The sequence below is a fragment of the Lepeophtheirus salmonis genome, chromosome 3 (genome assembly GCF_016086655.4).
Source record: "Lepeophtheirus salmonis chromosome 3, UVic_Lsal_1.4, whole genome shotgun sequence".
NCBI lineage: Eukaryota > Metazoa > Arthropoda > Copepoda > Siphonostomatoida > Caligidae > Lepeophtheirus > Lepeophtheirus salmonis.
This window is the reverse complement of record NC_052133.2, coordinates 15,921,911-15,942,233: the sequence shown is the minus strand read 5'-3', so window position 1 is coordinate 15,942,233 and position 20,323 is coordinate 15,921,911. Positions and strand designations below refer to the sequence as shown.

Below are 20,323 nucleotides of genomic sequence, written 5' to 3'. Positions count from 1 at the left end.
AATTTGATGTATCGTACCTACTTCTGGGCAAGACAGACTGATTTTGACAAAACATGCAACCAATCATATTTTATGACGTTACTTTTGCAAAATTTACAATTTGATTTATTGTACTTGATCCTGGGCAAGACAGACAGACTTTTAAAAACAACATTGAAACAATCATATTCTATGACGTCACTATTAAAAAGTGTGGTTGTAGTCAAAGATCAGTCGAACACACGTTACGGTATTAACAATGTGAATAGAAACACAAAGTTAAACCATCTTTTAATCGGGCTTGCTAGAAATTTATATCTGATGTACTCTACCTAATGCTGGGCAATACAGGCAGATTTTGACAAAAACACATAATTACTCATAATCTATGACGTTACTATTGTTAGAATTTTCAATTTAATTTATCGCACCGACTGCTGGGCAATAAAAATAATTTTCGACGAAACACGCAACCACTAATCTACTATGACGTATATATTAACAGCGTGATGGAAGTCAAACATTAGTCGTATACGTGTTATGGTATAACCTTGAATATACTATGAACCTGGTGTATAAGCTTGTATTTCTTGAAAAACCTTGAAAACTGGGCAATTTAACCTAAGATAACTAATATCTAGCAGATTAACAACTTATACTTTTTTAAATGTATGCTCACGAGTATTTCGAATAACTTCACATCACTAATAATGATAACAGCTTGAGATCAAAAATACATTGATCTCTTTGCCGAAAACAAACAAATCGCTCGCTAAAATTGCCTAGGATTTACTACTACACCCTATAATACATTTTTATTTTTTTACGCTCCTGTAGATTTCGACAGTTTTCACATCTTAACTAATAGCTGGGGCGTTCGCAGGGGGTCTGCGGGACGGGCTGTACCCTCCCCCAGATTCAGGAATTTTTGTTTTTGACTAGATAATTTCATATTTGAAATGTAATAAAATAGTTTTTCAACTTATTTTTCTAAATAATTGAATTATCCTTGAATAGCTTTCGTTTTTGAAATGTTTTCCCAAAAAATTTAATTTTGTGAAATTTTATTAAAAAAAAATTTTATATTTGAAATTACTTCCAAAAAAATTAATTTTTTGTAAACAGCTCTAGATTTTCAATTTTTTTGTCTAAGAAATTTAATATTTTTCTACAACAAATTTAAATAAAGATTTGACATTTATTATCCAAAAATTTAATTTTTTCTGAACAGCTGTGGATTTTTGAAAGATTTTCCAAAAAGTTTCATTTTTAAAATTTAATATTTGGTGAGCAGCTGTGAATTTTTGATTTTTTTTCAGACTAGCTATGGATTTTTGAAATTATTTTCCAAAAAAGTTTATTTTTCAAATTTTCTTTCAAATCAATGAATTAATTTTTGGATTTAAAAAAAATAAAAAGTTGAATATTTATGTGCTTTGATGATTTGAAAAATGTTCATCCTATTTGAGTAATATTCATCATATATTATGATTACTACTTTTAAACATTTTCTGTATGGTTGTCGAATATATACATATTAAAACTTTTCACAAAAGTTTAATACTATTTTTTAATAATATTTACTCTTTGGCATACCTTTGTGTAGTGGTTGCTAAGCCTTATTGTTTCTTTCTCCTAGACATAAATATATATTCATCTATCAACAAAACTTTTATTCATATCTTCTTATACCATATTTTAACAAAATATTATTAAATTAAATGATTAATACATTTAGTTGCTGTGTAAATGTCCAAAAATCCTATAGAATGGTTTTGTATCTTATTTGTTCTCTTTCTTTAATGTATATCTTCAAATTTTTTGGATGATGTTTGGTTAGTGGATTTGGATATAAACCAAATTACTCCTCCCTTTGACACCAATTTGTCAGATCTTCCTTCCTTGCCTGAGCCAGAGGGACGAATTCTCAAAACGGATTTGAAACAAGCACTTGCTAGTCTTTCCTTCCAACCCATCAAAAACTTTGATGATCTTCCACCAGAGAGGATTCAAAAATTAACAGAGAGACAGTTGACACCGGATTGTTTTACTCCTGTGTCTGGACATAATCCATTTATATTTGGAAATGATGCAGACTCTGTGGACATTGCGACGCGAATTGCTATGGTATGATACATACATATAGAGTTGAATATGGATTACATATTTGCACTTACGTCATATTTTCTCTTTCTTTAGAAATTAGGGACATCGTGAGCAAAATGTTCAAATTCAGTTATTTCAACCTTCTTATAATAATAAAAAAAACTTTGAGTAACAAAACGAATTATATATATATAGTATACTATACAACAGTATTTTCGCCCCCGGCGAAATCCCACATTTATTATTGTTATTTAAGCAATAGAACACGAAATCAACCCAGGAAACTTTTAATTGCAATTGTTTTTCCCTATAAAGTTTTTTTTTTAATCAGAGTAAAAAATGATTCAGAGACATATTTCGATATAAAATAACTATATAAATGAAAATTTAATCAAATAATAAAACACTTTCTACCATTCAAAATATAAATTATTTATCAATTTATATTAAATACAGTTCCTACAAAATGGGTCTAATTATACAAAATCCCGACAAATGAGAATCATTTATGAAAACTAAATTTTCTGTATATTTTTTTCAATTGTTTTATAGTATAACTAAAATTAAAGGACAAACTTTATATAACAACTTCAAAAGATTTGCTGTCAAAAAAACAAAAAAAACAACTTTGATTTTAATTTTTCTTTTTTTTCCAGTTAAACTTTTCATTTTCTTATAGAATATTAAATAAATCAGCCATTTAAGGTTACTAAAGAACTTTTCCAAATTAATTATAATTAAGTAGATTATTTTACTAACTGTTATAAGTAATTAATATGATTGAAGCAGAAAAATTAACTCCCATTTAAATATGTTTCATAACTAGTGCATTGTAAGTAATTTAATACATCATATTTAATTTTTGAACTTTTCTTGTCTCTAAAATATTCATTAGTTCTTACAATTAGACAAATAGTTCACTAAATCATATTTCCCTTCGTAATATTGCTCTCAATCGAAGTAAAGTCTTTTAAAAACGTGATTTCTAGACAAAGGTTTTCAGAGCCTAATCCAATTCCTGAAGATGATTTTCAACCTTTACAACAAACAAATGTGTATTTTAGGATTTGGGCTTTCCAAAACTTAAATTTTGTTGCGTAGTGTTATTTATTGCACTGGAGTAAAAGAGTTATTCCTTATAATTGGACGCACTCATTATAAGGGGGATTGTGAGTATAGTTGGAACAGGGACTTCTAAGTGCTAATTGTCTGAATAACTCAAAGGTGTCAAGATCCATCTCCTCCTACTATAATAGGCAATAATATATCATTTGCGTCGCTTCACTTCACTTAGAGAAGTTATTTCCTTGAATTTCAACTTTCTGTTTATGTTGTCAACAATTTTGAGACAGAAAGAGAAAATATGAAGTGTAGGCAGGTTAAATACTTATCTTAAATACTTTCTCATGTTCTTTATAAATATACTTTATACAAATATTTGACCAATCTTTTTTATTTGAAAAAAACCCCTTAATATAATTTTTTATTCAAGAAAATTTTTATAAGTGGGGTACTTTAAAAACTCTCTTAATGAAAAGGTTTTTATTTTTATTTTTTCAAATCCAGGTGAACTTTTTTAACTCAAAAAACATTCTTGCATATTTCGGTGATCATACACGAACACTTCGACTCTATCCTCGACCCATTGTCTCTTTCCAAGTCCAGTCCTTTCTCCGCTCTCGCGACAAAGTATCATCCTTTGTTAACCAGTTTTCAACCACACAAGCAGTAGAATTTTTTGGAGAATGGAGTCTTAGACCTACAAATGTGACTTATTTAAGGATTCATTCTGGTGTATATGATCCAACACTCATAGGTGATAAATCGAAATGGTTTGCAGTACATTTGGACCCTCAATTCTATAGTACTTGGGATGATTCCTCTTGTCTCAATTGTATTTTGAGGGAGGCTGATAATTCCAAACCCGAAGAGGAATGTGCAACAGATGAAAGTGGTAGTGATAGCGAGGAAGAAGTTACTCAAAGCTCGTCTACGCATTCCTCCTCTTCTCTTAGTGATTTTATGTCATTGGATATGACAACTCCAGCTGGATCCCATCGTGAACAACAGTCAAAATGTAAATCAGACTCCGGGGATACATATACACTCTCTCCAGAAGCACAGGTGCGAATGCATACAAACCTAAAATATGATTTTACCGGCCCAAATAACAGTCTTTACTAATCAGAGTCGTCTCCAGGATTATTATTATTATATAAAAATTACATTTCAAATATTAATTTTTTTGGAAAAAAAATTCAAAAATTCATAGCAAAATTTAAGAAATTAAATTTTTTGGAAAAAAAATTCAAAAATCCACAGTTGTTCACAGATAATTAAATTTCAAAAATGGTCATCTGTTTACAAAAAAATGAGTTATTGCAAAAAAAATTCAGATATTATATTTTTTTGGCGAAAAATGACAAAAGTTCATGACTATTCACAGAAAAAATATTTTGTTTGGAAAAAAAAATTGAAAAATTTAATTTTCTAGCAAAATGAAAAAATATATATATATTTTGGGGGGAAGGTGCAGCCCCTCCAGCCCACTCCCTGGGACACTTCTATTAAAATTGCTTGTTTATTTTGCAGGATAAATTAACAAAAGAGTTTGCTTTTTCATCTTCCTCCTCGGAAAAGTGCACTCCACTCCAAGACCCCCTTTATGGAACCAATCATTCTACATCCAATGTGTTGAATAATAATCAGAGACCGGAGGTAAAACATTGAAGCCAAATATATTTGATCTTCTAATTTAAAATATTTGTTATTTAGGAAACAGGATTTACATCTGAAGAGTCTGAAGAAAATTCCACTTCCATTGCAACAACCAAAACAATGAGATGCCTTAAACAACCTCAGAATGTTGCAAAATCTTCTTCCACTAGTTTTGGATCTGATATATCCATTGCCGGATCCATTTGCTCGGAGAATGGTGCAAATTACAACATACCCTCAACTCCGTCTCGAAAGATTTCAGGGAACTCCAGTGGGAATAATTCGAATCATATATCCCGACAAAGTAGTATAGGATGTATCAATAGTATTGGAAGTAATAGTCCAATCAACACTGAGAAAAAAAGGTGCAGTATATCATCTACTTCTTTATTTGACTCCCTCTCGCATGTTGTCAAAAGTGACTCACCCTCTGGGTCATCCATCTTTAATGAAATTGGAAAAGTAAATGAACGCCACTCATTTAAATATGTTCAATTTTATTTATTGAAGGATATCCTTTCAGTTAAAGTTGAATCGGTCCAGGAGAAGCAGTCGATCCCAAGAGTCAGCCAGCGTAGGAAATGGATCTCCACCATGTTCATATGACTCAAGTACGCCTACACCCAATACATCCGAGGATGTTGCACAAGAATTATTTTATAATATCGAACAGGTAGGGTTTAGTACTGAAAATTGAAGTAAGTGGGTATTGAACCAATATACTTCTTTAGTTAACACTCCAGGCTAAAAGAGCAGCCGATAATGCTGCAGAATCATTTGAATTTGCAAGGAAGAATACCATCAAGGCCTCGAAAAATGCAGCTAGAGTTAAGAAAGATACACTCCAGGATATTCAACATGCGTCCAAGAATGTTGTAGAAGATCTAAGTAAAAAGGCCAGTAATAAGAAACAGGAGATCCTTCGAGCTCTTGGAGAATCAGACAGTTATGAGAGCACAATTCAGGATGGACAAGAGGGAACATCAAAATCATCTTCTCGAAGATCCAGCAAGGACTTATTGAGATCTTTTAGTCGGGATCTTATTTCTAGTTATAATAGATCCACTTCTAATTCATCATCTGCGTCACCAGGCCCTACCAGTGCTAATTGCAAGTCTCCCGCATGGAAGTTTCCTGCCTCTCCAATCAATGCAAATGTTGCATATAAAATACCTCCAGCTAAGCCATCCTCCTCCTCTAATGAAGTCAATCCGACGGCATCATCACTTATGCAAACAAAATTAGCTCCCAAAGTTCCTCCAAGGGAAAAGCTTCCTTCACAGAAGACATACCAAGAGTCATTTGTAAGACCTGAAACAGAGAAAAGAAGATCACTCAAGAGCACAAAAAAGAAGGACCCTTCACCCCCAAACTATCCTCCCCCTCCTTTACCTTCAAGATTTGCTCAAGAAAATAGAGATTTATCTCCCTCTTCAACTGGACTTAGAGGAAGACGAAGATCAAAGTCTCCACTCTATCTGAAAACAGGAACTTCATCATCATCGAATGTTCCCTGTCCTGATACTTTGGATAAAAGTGAGGATAATTATTCCAAATCTGCCCAATCCAAAACTCCTCCAGAAAAGTCAAAGGATTTAACAGACACCAAAAAGAACCCATCAACTATGTCCACGCCAAAGGTTTCAACCCATATAGATACACCTATACCCAAAATGATGGATTTAAAGTCAGAGCCCGTGGTTAAAAAACCATCAAATCAGAACGCTGGTGTGTCTGTTCCAGTATTTGAGTTGTCTAAGGCCCCTTCCATGCTACCTCCTGGTCCGCCACCACTTTCAAGATCCTCCTCAAATCTTTCTAATGTCTCTTTATCAACACAGGATATCATTTTCTCCATTGGCTCTGATTTCTCGGGAATAGCATCTCAAACCTCAAGTTTAATTGGAGATTTCTTTAGTAAGTAACTTCTTTTTTTTTAGGAAGATTATTATCCGTTAAAAATGTTTGTATATACATTACTTATTATTCAAAAGGACTGCTATACTCACGAAAATATAATGACACCTCTGATCCTTTATTTATATCCTCCCCCCCCACCCCGATAAATAGCTGATTTTTTTTTTTTACATTAGACAAGAGTATATTTATTGAATACGTATATTACTATTATGTTTGTGTGAAATGAGGAATGAAGACTATATATTTCTATACATATATATACTTATGCGATCCAATCAACTAAAATGTCAGTTTTAAATTAATTCTACTTATAGAACCATGATGTCCTATAAAAAAAATGTACACAGGCTCTAAATAATTATAAAATACAAGGGTAATCGTGATAGAATTTCCCTAATGCAAAAGTGTTTTCATGCATCCATGCAGGGGCGTCTTCAGGGGAAGGCTGGAAGCGCTGTAGCCCTCCCCCCCCCCTCCCAAATTAAGAAACTTTTGATTCCTAGGAAATATTTTTCCTTAGTTTTTTCTGTCAAAAGTACTTAGAACTACAATAGTATTTATAATTACTATTTTTTAAACCAAGTACCAGTACTCGTGTTTCATGAATACTTAAGTATAAGTTTCTAAACTATAGTACTTAAGGACACTAACGTGCAATGCCCAATGTACTTGGCCCCATCCCTGACTGTCAATACTGAGGTTTAATGAGAATATCAAGTTTTTTGGAATATATGACCTAAAGTTGATTAGTTATGAATGAAAAAACTACCTTTAAAAATTAGAAAAAGAAGAAGTGATGTTGCGTGCTTTCTTTTTTTGTTTTTTTTGTTCATTATTTAATAGGTCGTTGTAGTATTATCTTCTCCCTCTGAAGTAAGAATTCTCGCCTATCTTTTGTATAACTTGTTGTAACTCTCTGTTAGTGAGCATGCTTTTTATAAGATGGTACGTGAACTGAGTTAAAATAAACCCCAAAAATGAGTTGTCTATCATTACATGATGAACATTTATAATAATTTCTTCATTCAAATTTATTTCATTTCTTTAACTATTCCATCCATTCTAAAAACAAAGGAATTATTTTTTAAGTAAAGGAATTCATTAAATTCACTAAACCTAGATTAAAGATGGGTAAATATACAAATAAATCCTAAAAAAAAACATTATGAAAATAAAGAAAGAATTTAATATCATTTGATTTAATGTTCCAAGAAAAGTATTTGTGATAAAATGTAGACTTAAAAGAATAAAAAAAAATATTTGTAAGAATTGTGGGGTGTACAATATCCCAGTTCACTAAAAAATGCTTAATAAAATAAATACAACTGAATTTTAATATAATTACAATATTTCCTTTGCACTAAAGCTATTTTAAATGTAAAAGGTTCTCCTCTTTGTAGTAGTAATTCATTTTCCCTCCAAAATCATACAACAGGCAGCTTAAATTAATAAGCGTCTTAATTTAGTAGTACCATATGTCTAACCCCTGCCTTCACATCGTGCTTTTTTTCTTACAAAGGTATGAACTCTAAGTACTGAGTGGTTGATTAAAATCTGAACACTTTAAATTTTAAACTTCAACGAGATATAATTTATTAATTAACTATAGGATTTCAACAAAACTAAAAATATATAAATATATGTGTGTCTGAGCTCTCTGTATCATTAATGTAGCTGCCCTTAGTTGCAATGATGGCTTTCAGGTGGCGGCAGTTGACCTAGCACCAGCTGCAGATGTAGACTTTTGTCATCGTGTCCCACTGCTGACTGAGAGTGGCCTTGAGGACCTCGGTGTTAAGATGACGGGCACTGCAGGCCTTTCCCTCGAAATGAACCCATAAGGTGTAGTTAATAGGGTCGGTATGTGGGATGTAGGGGCCAAAAAGGTCAAAAAAGAGTTCATAAGAACTCATAAGACTAATTCAAAACTCATTCAAAAGAATCTTGCAATGAAGAAGATGGGTTTCTTTCATTGTTCGTGTCAAAAGTGGCATCTCCAATCTCACAAGACTGTTTCCTCCACTTTTTTTATACCTCTCTGGACAATCCGGTGTGGAACCATGATATCTCTCGCACGGGGCATTATGGACTAGAGAGGATTGAACTAGACTGTTTCTTTAACTCCCTTCGGTCCAATTTAGCCCTTTTGACAAACCCCTTCTTCCGCTCAAACGTTTTGGACTTGCTGACGGCGTAGACGGTGGTCCTGGAGACACCTAATTGCTTAGAGTGAATGAATGGAAATTCGTCCATCTCGTTCAAGTGTCCTTTTCTTTACTTGTAAATTAAGATAAAGTTCAGGTTTCTTTTGTTTCGTAACTAATTACTTATACTTTAACAAATCGAAATATGAATTCATTTCAATCACTCAACCTTTATTTATTATTGAATCAGTAAGTGCTCAGATTTCAAGCAACCACCCGGTATATCTTACTGGTACTGAAATAGGGAGAGGGAGCACCAAGGGGTAATTGGTTTTTCCTACTTATTGTAAAACAAATACGATGAGAAGTTGTGTGATTATGATGTCATAAATATCTGACGTTTTCTTTTCCCTTGTCAACTATGTCCATTATTGATAATATATATTATTTAATATTTAAAACTAAATTAATACGTATATTTCTATTCTGAATGTGAGGACAATTATTTTCAATGTGACGATGTATTTTGGTATTGCGATCCCTAGTTAATTTTATGTTAAAAATGATAACCAATATATGTGTGTATTTTCATATTGCATTGTTTTTAGCTTCAGAAGAAGAAATGGATCATTTGATGCCACCAGAGGCCAATTTGAATCCACATAATAACATATTAACTCGGAGTAAATCTGACTTATGTCGATACGATTGTAAGTTTTCTGCTGACATGTAATTATACATCTATAATATATTTAACAGAGTGGAGGCATTGACATATTTTGGGATTTGTTGCGTCTGTTTGAGTGTGTACTTATTTTTATGTATTGTGCAAATGAAAAGTTGTTTAAAAATCGTCTATAATTATATATATATATTTACTACTTTTCAGGTAGTAGAAGTTCAACGCCCACCTTTTCAGCTAGAAGTACAAGTCCAGCTCCGAGGTCCACTTCAGGCTTTGGGTTTACTAGAAGTATGTTAAATATGTCCATGAGTTATTTATATATATATATTTAATACATGAATAAATTTAATTAATGATATAGATAGAGGCAGTATTATTCGCTATCCACGAAGTGGTGATGATCTATGGCGCTATGATAGTGATACTAGTAAATCCTCATTAATGAACGTGACAGTGACGGCAGAGAATGATAATTTTATCAAGGATATTATAGACAAAATACTTCAGGGTGAAGGGATATCATGGTTGAAATTAAGTCGGTTAAAAAAGTTGATGGAACTAGAAGTGAATCGCAATTTTGCTCTCTCATCCCTCAATAAAAACGTGGATAAAAGGCCTAATGGATCTGATGAACATGTTGGTGATGTGGTGAGATATTTATATCTGTTTTGTGTATTTTTTAGCGTGCAAGGATAACATTCTAAAAGTTACAACTAAAATAGGTATAATAACTTGTTTAAGGAAATTGTATCCTCTTACGGTGAAAAAACCCCGCTTATTTTTACATATCTACATATGAATATCAGTGTTGTTGATTTTTATATTTTAAATCATAAAATCAAGTTAAAAGTTTTTTTTTTTTTTCAATTATACGAAGAATCATTGATATTTTCTATTAACAAAAGTGTAGACTCGGATAGCTTGTGTCGATCCTTAACTATTTTGGGCTGGCCCAGTGGAGTCTAAGAAACCTTGTTACCGGGCCCAGACTGCAATGAACGGGGTTGCAGTTTTCACTAATAAATTTTAAGCCGATACTGCAAAAAACTTTATTTAATCTTTTTTTCTCGTGATGTGCGTATGTCTATTTTTTTGCGTAATTAGTTATCAAGTAATGTTCATGGTACTCTCAGTGCCTCCAACAAACACAACAAAAAGTGGGTAACTTGGTTATAGCATTTAGGTTCTGCACTCGAGTCTGTATTTTTAAGAGAGGCGAGACTTGATTTGTAATATTTTTTTTATAATTCAATTTTTCCACGAGATATGAAGTGCTCTTCAAAGTACCTAATATAGGCAAGGAGCTCAATTTGAGCCATAATAAGTTTGAAAAAATTAACAACTAAAGGCAGTACCCATCCTTCCTTGGAGTTATTTGGCGTCGACGAAGCAACAAAATTGGCTTTAAAAATTTAGATGATACCTCCACAACAAATCCTCGGTGGTTTTTTATGAGCACAATGTTACAAATAGTTTCTTAATACTTAAAATAAATGTCCTCTTCTCAAGAATAAAAGAACAATATTAAGAGCTTGATTTTTTTCTTTTTTTTATTTATATTATTTGATGAGTTTTTATGCTCACTGCTAGATATCATCTAAAGTCAAGTTCAATTTTAAGATTTTGTATAAAGTACATTTCTTTTTTAATGAGTTGAACCAAACGCCTGTGAGATTTCATTAAATTTTGACATACCAGATATCATATTTTTTAGAACTCGTAACATATACTATAAATTTATAATTTTGATATACATCAGGGAGCATCAAATTCAATAAATTATGTCACTATGCTGAACAGTTTCCCCCTGAGATAGACAAATATAACCCCAGGGGTAGATGTATCTCAGGTTGAAAGACCATTACCTAGATGAATAATTTGATATTTAAGAATAAATAGTTTATTTTTGAGGTTTGGTTTTGGTAATTATATTTGATTTATTAGAACTAAACTGTTATTGACTCAAAATAATCCATATAATAACATTCAAATCAACAAATATATCATTTCTAGCATATGATTATTACTATTGTTCGGGCCAATGAGATAGCGGGAAATCAAATTGACAATAGTCAAAATAAATGAAAAAAATTAGATCATAATTAAGAAAATACTGTTATATACTACATATACTAATAATTATAATATGAACGTTTCGATGTTGTCAAGAAAGATCTTGATAATTCTTATTATCTTACTATGATATTAAAGATGAACCAACTATAATTTATACTTTATATACTAATCACATTGTATCAATCCGGTTAAGTAAGGCAATCCACAAAGTCTCATAATAGCACACCCGGCCTCCCTAAATTCTATATGTATATATATATATCATAGTATTTAGTACTATTATTATGAATTAAGAAAAAAAAAAATACTATATTATGTTATAAACTTCCAATAACATACCAACATATATACAAAAAAATATTGTCTAAATGAGAAGTCAATATTATATATTTGTCACAAATTGATAATCGAAATTCGTGAAGAAAATTGCATTAAACTATTTAAAAAAAGTTTTGCATAATATCGTAAATAGTAATTATTGCCATTGTAAAGAGAAACACAAACATACCAATATTTTTTTCGTATATTCAAAAACAAGAAAGTTATAAAGAATAATGAGGTCAAAAAAATAGCCATCAATAACTGGTTCATTTTCGCAAATATTGCAAAAATTATGTAATAAAATATTCCGGAAATCTACAATAATATCACCACTGCTAAATTTTAAAAAAATTGTACAAAATGCATGCTATTGTGACATTTTTTTTTCTTTTTTAAATTGAAAATTGACGTTTAATGAAAAAAGGAGAAAAAAATAAAAAATTGAAAAAATATTGAGAAAATGATAAGTATTTAAGTTTAGAATCAATTTTTATGTGTCCAATTTACCTATAAAATAATTTCCTGAAAAAACAATAAAACACCAATTTTCACTAATTTCTTATTTTGTCAATAATTTTTATAATTTAGAATGAATTTAGAAAATGTCCACATTCATATATTCAGATTTGTGACTTACCGCGAGCAAAGCTCGTCAATTTGTACTCGAGTTTTATGAGGTAAACAAAAAAAGAGTGATATGATTTTCAAAACTGTGTTTAAACAAAACTTAAAATATGTACTAACTTTTATGAAACAAGATTAAAACTTCTCTTGTATCTAAATTGTTCTATTGCTTTTTGGAAAAAAAGTTAAGCTGCAGCGACTGGCATTATATAATACAAATTTTTCTGAACTTTTCATTGGGCCATGAATGAAAAAACTCTACAAAAAATATACTTTCAAACAACCATATTTAATTATTGTAGTACTTGATTACGATTATGCATTAAGGTTCATTTTTTGTATTAAATTGAGCCAATTTTTGAAAATGGAAACAGATTAATAAGTTCATGAATGTAAGTTTATTCTTTCGCAAATTGTATGTTAATTTCAAAAATGTCCCTATATTTTATCCTGAGAAATGCAAATCCAAGATTATAAAACCACCTTATTTTAAGGATCCTGTTTGAAAGGGAATAACACCTCAATTTTGTCATTTGTTTTTACGACAGAGGAGTTCATTTGAAGCGTACTACTAAAACACTAATTTTATTTTTATTCTGTTGAATTATGTATTTATCCAAAAATGATCTAAATCGATTGAATCAGCCAACATTGATGGTTACATTTGATATGGTTGTTTGGTAATTATGTGCATTGATATATACCTTTTGTTTTTAGCTAATGAAGGAAAGTGTTTGGAATGGAATACTAAAATTACTATTAGCAATTATTCATGGATTGGAAGTCACGTTAAATAACTGTGGTATCGGAGGCATGGCTTCAGCGTATCATATGTTGGAAATTGCTCATACACACTTTTGGAGTAAAGAGATGGAAAAAGATGTGGGTGGCAAGACCTTATCCAAACGCCTTATTTCTACAGTAAACTCGGATAATAGACTAATTACAAACTTTTTACTAATTTGAAATTTTATGTTTACTGTTAGCCTTCATCTCCATTCGGAAGCAGGGATAACTTGTCTTTGCGATCATCTTCTCCTCGGAGCTCCATATCTTTGAATCTTGGAGCTAAGCAGTCTCATGAAGGAGCTCCAAACAGCTATTCCATGGAACTCAAAAAGCATAATCATCCCTACGAGTCACTCATGAGCCCTGGAAGCGGTGGCACGAGTGCTGACTCTGAAAATGAAATTACAAAGGCTCTTCTCAATCAAAAAAAGGCGCTACTAATGACTAGAATGGCAAGTGTCGAATCTAATTACTCAAACACCGAAGAAAACTTGGAGAGTGATAGTACAAGCTTGGCCTGTAGTGAAACCGGATCTTTTATTACGAATCCTACATTTTCTCTTCAAAGATCTCTCAACAATAGCTTTGGTATAAATTCTTCAATGCGAAGTGTCTTATCGGACTCTGAGTTAGACCATACAAACGTAAGCATAGAACTCCTTTATTTGAATATTATTTGGTTTTTCAACTCGTCAATTTAGTTTTCATGTGATAAAAAAGTTCTTAATAATGTTGTTTGGCCAAATAAGTCCTCTGCAAGTGCTGGATATCGATTTCATGGAGGAACACTCCAACCCTCATGTCCCATAAGTAGTACTCCAGACTTGGAACGGAAATATATGTTTCAAAAGTTGGTGGATAACTACTCATCCAGAAAAGACAGTGGACACAGTATGTGGGATAATATGCAACTATGGGAAAACATATTTATGGACATTGTAGTTCAAGAAAGGAGTTTGATTGGTATGGACTCTGAGACAGGTGTGATGATTGAACGCTACAAAAATCTTTCTTCCATCGAGAGAAAACGACTAGAGCACGAGGAGGATCGTCTTCTTTCCACTCTCCTCTATAATATAATAGCCTTTATGATCATGATGAAAGTGGATAAGACTGTCCTTCGGAAGAAGATTCGTCGTTTGCTTGGGAAAAGTCATATCGGTCTTTCCTACAGTCAAGAAATAAATCAACTTTTGGATGACATCAATAGCTTGGGTGGAAATGATGTAGATTTGAAGCCTTTGCCTTCTCGGCAATTGAATCGACAATGTTTTACAGTACATGCAGGTACAGACGCAGATAGTGATCTTCTTTTTATGGAAGTACGCCATGATGGGTTGGTTCTGAGAACCATCAATGGAACAGTTATAGAGCGATGGTTCTTTGAGAAACTTGTCAATATGACTTTTAGTCCAAAAACGAAGGTAATATGTCTCTGGCGAAGGACAGGAGGTCATACACACCTTCATAAGTACTATACTAAAAAGTGTAAAGACCTTTACTATTGCATCAAAGAAGCTATGGAAAATGCAGCTTCCAGAGGTAGTAATATCGGAGGACCAGGCCATGAGCTGGGAGGAGAGTTCCCTGTGGAGGATCTGAACACTGGTGAGGGTGGACTGCTACAAGTATGTATGGAAGGTGTGGGTCTTCTTTTTGCAAATAGCAAGGTAAAGAGTTCACGAGTTACAACCTACTTTTTACAAATATTTTCATCTTCTTCTTCCTTTCCAGTTTTTCATTCGAATGGATCACATTCGAAAGTGCTTTACTCAAAAAGGAGGGATCTTCATTCTTGAAGAATTTAGTGAGTTATTGATTTCGTTGTTTATATATTCCGTATACACACTTAATCCGCTATCTCATTCCGTTTTAGATCCAAAAAACCGTCAGATAATTCAACGTCGTTATAGCTCAGCCATGGTAAGCGATTCTATTCGAGGAATCATCCATCTATTTTTTCCTCCTCCCTTATATTAGACCAACTCAGGATAGTTTTTTCTATCTTTCAAAATCAATAATTGAATTAAAACAATGAGGTTGACCAGGGGTTCTCAACAGTTTTTGGGCGTTCGCAAAAAGAGATGAAAATATCATGGTGTGAGCCACACTAATGAAAAACTTTTATTTTCATCGGACAGTTAATAATATAAATATGATAAAAGTCATTGACGTTATAATATTTTTGTTTATAACTCTAATGACTACAATTTGCTCATGAACTCTAATCTATCTTTTTAAAGTTCGTATCCTGAATGGTTGTAGTAGTCCTCATTATCTGCTCCAAGTACTCATGAGTGAGTTCAAATCGATATATATATTTCCATCACATTCATCCAAGAGACAAAAGACACGTAGAATTTTGTTGACCCAATTGCTTTATAAGCTGAAATCCTGGTGACAGTCCAATCCAGAATGATTTAGTATAACGATTTGAACACGTTTTTTCAATTCATCATTTGATCCAGGTCAATCAGCTCGATTTGCATTTCAATAACATTTGGGATTTTTACAAATTGATGAACTTCCCCATTTCATAGCTCATGGAGCAGGTATGAAAACGGGCACTGAACGAGTTAAAAGACAATATTTGAATTATTAAAATTTTAAAAGCTTTGATCAGGTTATCTGATCAATCCATCGATACATTAATTGCACTTGCGGGCCAATTGTTGAGAATCCCTCATGTGGACATTCATTACACGGTTGTTTTCATTCAATTTCTACTCTCATTTTAAGACAATTCTACTCATAAAAACTGCCCATAGTTGCTCAAAAAATAGAAGAGAGGGGAAAGAGTGCACTTTTCATGTATTATCCCATTAAGACTAAAGTGTAGATTTTCTTACATGCCTATTTATACTAGTTTAAACTTGTAATATTTCCATGAATTTTTAATTTATTTGAACTTCTATGTCTTATTATTATATTTTTTAGATATGAAGTACTTTTAATATTACTATTTGTAGCTATATTCATAGGAACAAAATCAAAAATGGCGGCCCTCAAATTTTGAAACATAGTGTAACCAGATTTTTGACTTTTTAATTTTAGACTTACTTTTTTTATACGGTATATTAGAGGAATAACAAGTACTCATTTTGAGACTCGTAATTACATTTTTTATTTAAAAAATATAATTTCGATATGAAGGAAGCTTTATCAATTTTTAACTTTTTGAACAACAATTAAAAGGGGCTCTTGTCTAAATTTTTTAAGGATAACTTTTTGTATGGCAACACATAATTGTTAAATAACTGTAAGATAATATATGTGTAAATTTTGAGACTTGTCAATTCATTTTTTATTTTAAAAAATATCATTTCAAAAGAAGGAGCGGATTAAATTAAGAAAAGATTTACAAACTTCGGTCTTAATGGGTTATAGTCTTTGTTCTTCTCCATAAATAAAAGATTCTTTTAATTTTTACTATTTATCTTCCCTCTAGGCTCATGACATCTGTTACTCAGTTCTCTGTGTATTTTCCTATGTGGCTGCCGGACAAAAACAAAAGAATTTAAATAAGAAACGTCAAAACAGTGTAAAGTCCTAAACAATATATATAGCTTTTGTAAAATCATATTCTTTATTTTTTTACTTGCTTAAGAATTACATTATAATACTATGTACTCTACTTTTCTACTGCTTTTCCCTCCAATACCTGACAGATCATGCCCTGTGCATAGTGCATTTTAATATTTCCATCATTTCAATACTGCTTTTACATGCTACTAGTAATTTATATACCTATATTAGAGCGATCTTTTTTTAAATGAGTATGTCTGTATGAGCCATGGGCTTTTGGTAAATATTAAATAAAGAGCTTTTAATTAACATTTCTCCATTCTAACGAATCAAATCATCATAGAAAGCACCAAGCAACTGCTGTGCTAATAAAATCCTGTTTTTTTTAGTGTCAATCGTCGGAATTAAGTATTATACTATTAAAACCACGTAACCTCTACCATAAATTAATACAAATTGGAAATCGATATTTTTACAAAAGATTTTTTGGAAAAAAAAAATTAAATTAACTAGGGTTGTATTGGTCTTTAATATGGGGCTTAAAATTGGTCCCGTCCAGTCCAGTCTCGCCCTGTTATCGACCTTTGAAAAAGGCTCTATAAAAAAGCGTCCTCTATCATAAAACATTTTCTGATATTATAGTAAAGTTAACCGTTTGACACGACGTTACCTCGCTAACACAAAAATACCCTTTGTATTTTGTTGTCAACTGTCGATTCCCTCCTTTGACTTGATACGTGGTGGCTATTTCATAATTTATTATTTTTGATTAAAAAAAAACAAAGTAATAAGTTAAAAATACTAATGCTCCGTATTCAAATGAACAGTAATACAATTTCTTGTGGATCCTTTGTCGTATATAGGTAAATAAATATATATATATTGACAATCTTATTATTTCAATGAAGGAATTTGGGCTATCGGAAATACAAATGTATTTAATGAAATATTATAGTACAGTATCGAATAAAATACTATCGAGGATTTTAATAATATAATATATATAGACATATCTAATTCATTTATAAAATTGTAGAGAAATAATATGAGAATGATAGTCTTGGAGTCCTTAAAAAATAAATAGACGTTGGTATGATTGACTTATAAAGATAATTACCAAATGATCTCGAGCCCCTCTTTTAGTTAATTTTTTTAAAGGAAAAGTTGTGGAACACAATAAAGATAATAACGTGTTGAATAATACATAAAAAACCAAGAAAATATATTATCCGCAAGGTGGTGTTCCAGTCTATTCCTTAGAGACGTACCCTCAATTTTTCACAGCGCCCTCCATGTGAGTAAAATATATTTATACTCATATTAAATAATATTATCCTTCATGGAGTTATATTAGTTGGACACAAGAGGATCCACTCTTTCACACTTTTTTTATCAACTAATTTACGTACACAACATTTGCGCCACATTAGTTATGTGCAACTTTAAATTTATTCAATACATGTGAATACTTCGTCAATATTCTTAACTTAGACCTAATTGATATCTACATTAAGCTAATTAAAATTTATCTATGATGGCGTTACTAATAAATATATATCATGACGTCATTTATTAAAGATTGTTCTATGGGACGGCGTATCTGTCCAATTCGGACGCGTCCTTAGAACTTAAGGTATGAACGGACAGGACCTAGGAGTGTTGGTAGTCATACACCCCTAAATTTAACCAACTTTCTTCTTGTGTCTACCAAAATCCCGTGGCTCAGTAAGAAAATACAATTTTATAAAAATAAGGGTGCCTCTAGGTCCACTTCTACTTGCTTAAGTACCTACGTTTGGGTTTCTTTTTACATATTTACGTATCTCATATATGACGTAATAAATTTTCTTTTCCCACTTTCATTTCTTGTCAAATTATGTGTGTCTATGTTTGTCTATTTATTCATACTTCTTTGTATTATGCATATTTACATATATTTTTTGCTGTTTTTAATTATATTTTTTATATATTCTTATTATATCTACCCACAAATTAAAGTTATTCTAAAATCTTTTTGAAAGTGTCTTCATTTTCTCATTATATACATAAATACAGTAGAAGCAGGCTTAGAGTTTCTATTCAAAACAAGAGTGGAAGGAGAAGGCAAGAGCGATAAATATAGTAGACCACCAGAATTAAGATCCTTGTTAATATCAGCTGCCTGTTCTATCATTTTGGAGAGAGAAAATGAATTACTCCTATAAAGAGGAGAACCAATTACATTTGAAATAGCATTACTGCAAAGAAAATATTAAAGTTACATATAATTTCCTGTATATTTATTTTTAAATCAATGGACACTAAAGATACGGGGATAATTCTTCTTTTAGAGGGAAATTTCAACACCCCAATATGACTTATTATAATGATCCAATAAAGAAGAAAGAGATCAATGCTTTTCCTAAACTCTTATCACGACTTTAGTTTTTTTCTTTACACGGTTCCCTTTTAAGCATATATATTAATAAAGATTTAGTGTTGTGTTTGTACTTATTTAGGACTGAGGACTGCAGTATCTTCAGGTTCAGTCCTAAAAGCTAATAAAGTTCAGTCCTTGATGATGTCACTCAACATTATTTCTTCTTTGTTTAATCAGTACTGTGGACCAGTTCTAAGACTGGACCAAATAAACAACCCAATACTATACATAGATATCTACGTATATGTTATACTTCTTTACTCACGATAGAATTATTAGTTATAACCCATGATGTAAATCTGGTTAATATATAATTCGTAGTATAAAGAAAGAATTTTATTTCCGTAGCAGTTGCCATTATTATTTAATTCCTGAGTAGTAAATATCCTTTCCTAAATAGATTCAATTATATTCAAAACCTCATGGAACGTTCATGTATACTATTAAAAGACAAAGCTTAACCTTGAGGATTTTTTGTGGAGTTATAATTGTAAATCCTTGTTGGAGTCAAAATTGGGGATCGACATTGGATTAATTCTAGCACATGTCCTTTTGTATATTATTTTCTCCTTCCTCTCTTGTCTCTGCTGATTTTAGTTTATTTAATTAAACGCCATGAGTATCATTCTTTCTTTCCTTCTAAACATTCTTCAAATTGTCAAGTTTACCATTTTGATTTTTGGTTTCTTTTTTTAACATGCCCAGAATTGGTCTTTAAAAGATATGAATGATATTTATTGCATAAAAAATGATAAATATATCTGGGTAATTTTGACCGAAATAATTTATGTTAAAAAAGTTGGACCAATCATTTGTGTCACTATATCCGGGTGACATATAAACTTTTTGTACCTCAAGTATATTGATCCATTCATACCCTTTTATAGTATTGCATGAATGATTTTGAATATCTAAGACTATTGATAAATTCTTTTGAGAATCCTTCACGTGCCTTTTGTACTGTTTACATCAAGGTAAATTTGCACATTTCTTGTTTGGTTAATAGTGTGCAACGAA

The 20,323-nt window shown here is 31.6% G+C and overlaps 1 protein-coding gene across 4 annotated transcripts in view; it reads left to right on the top strand.

Annotated features, from left to right (window-relative positions):
• The window catches only part of Rab3-GEF (Rab3 GDP-GTP exchange factor), a 102,905-nt gene extending 84,005 nt beyond the window's left edge, over positions 1-18,900 (top strand). For 3 of the 4 annotated variants that reach the window (XM_040707880.2, XM_071887074.1, XM_071887073.1), the window contains 15 exons: positions 1,788-2,106; positions 3,652-4,209; positions 4,678-4,803; positions 4,861-5,265; positions 5,327-5,476; positions 5,535-6,720; positions 9,476-9,577; positions 9,757-9,840; positions 9,914-10,200; positions 13,291-13,494; positions 13,560-14,006; positions 14,064-15,032; positions 15,097-15,169; positions 15,239-15,285; positions 16,811-18,900. In XM_040707880.2, the coding sequence (XP_040563814.2) occupies positions 1,788-2,106; positions 3,652-4,209; positions 4,678-4,803; positions 4,861-5,265; positions 5,327-5,476; positions 5,535-6,720; positions 9,476-9,577; positions 9,757-9,840; positions 9,914-10,200; positions 13,291-13,494; positions 13,560-14,006; positions 14,064-15,032; positions 15,097-15,169; positions 15,239-15,285; positions 16,811-16,915 (5,062 nt within the window). In that variant the 3' untranslated portion in view covers positions 16,916-18,900. The remainder of the gene's footprint in view (positions 1-1,787; positions 2,107-3,651; positions 4,210-4,677; positions 4,804-4,860; positions 5,266-5,326; positions 5,477-5,534; positions 6,721-9,475; positions 9,578-9,756; positions 9,841-9,913; positions 10,201-13,290; positions 13,495-13,559; positions 14,007-14,063; positions 15,033-15,096; positions 15,170-15,238; positions 15,286-16,810) is intronic. The other variant, XM_071887075.1, reaches the window with a different exon arrangement.
• The last annotated feature ends 1,423 nt before the right edge of the window (positions 18,901-20,323 follow it).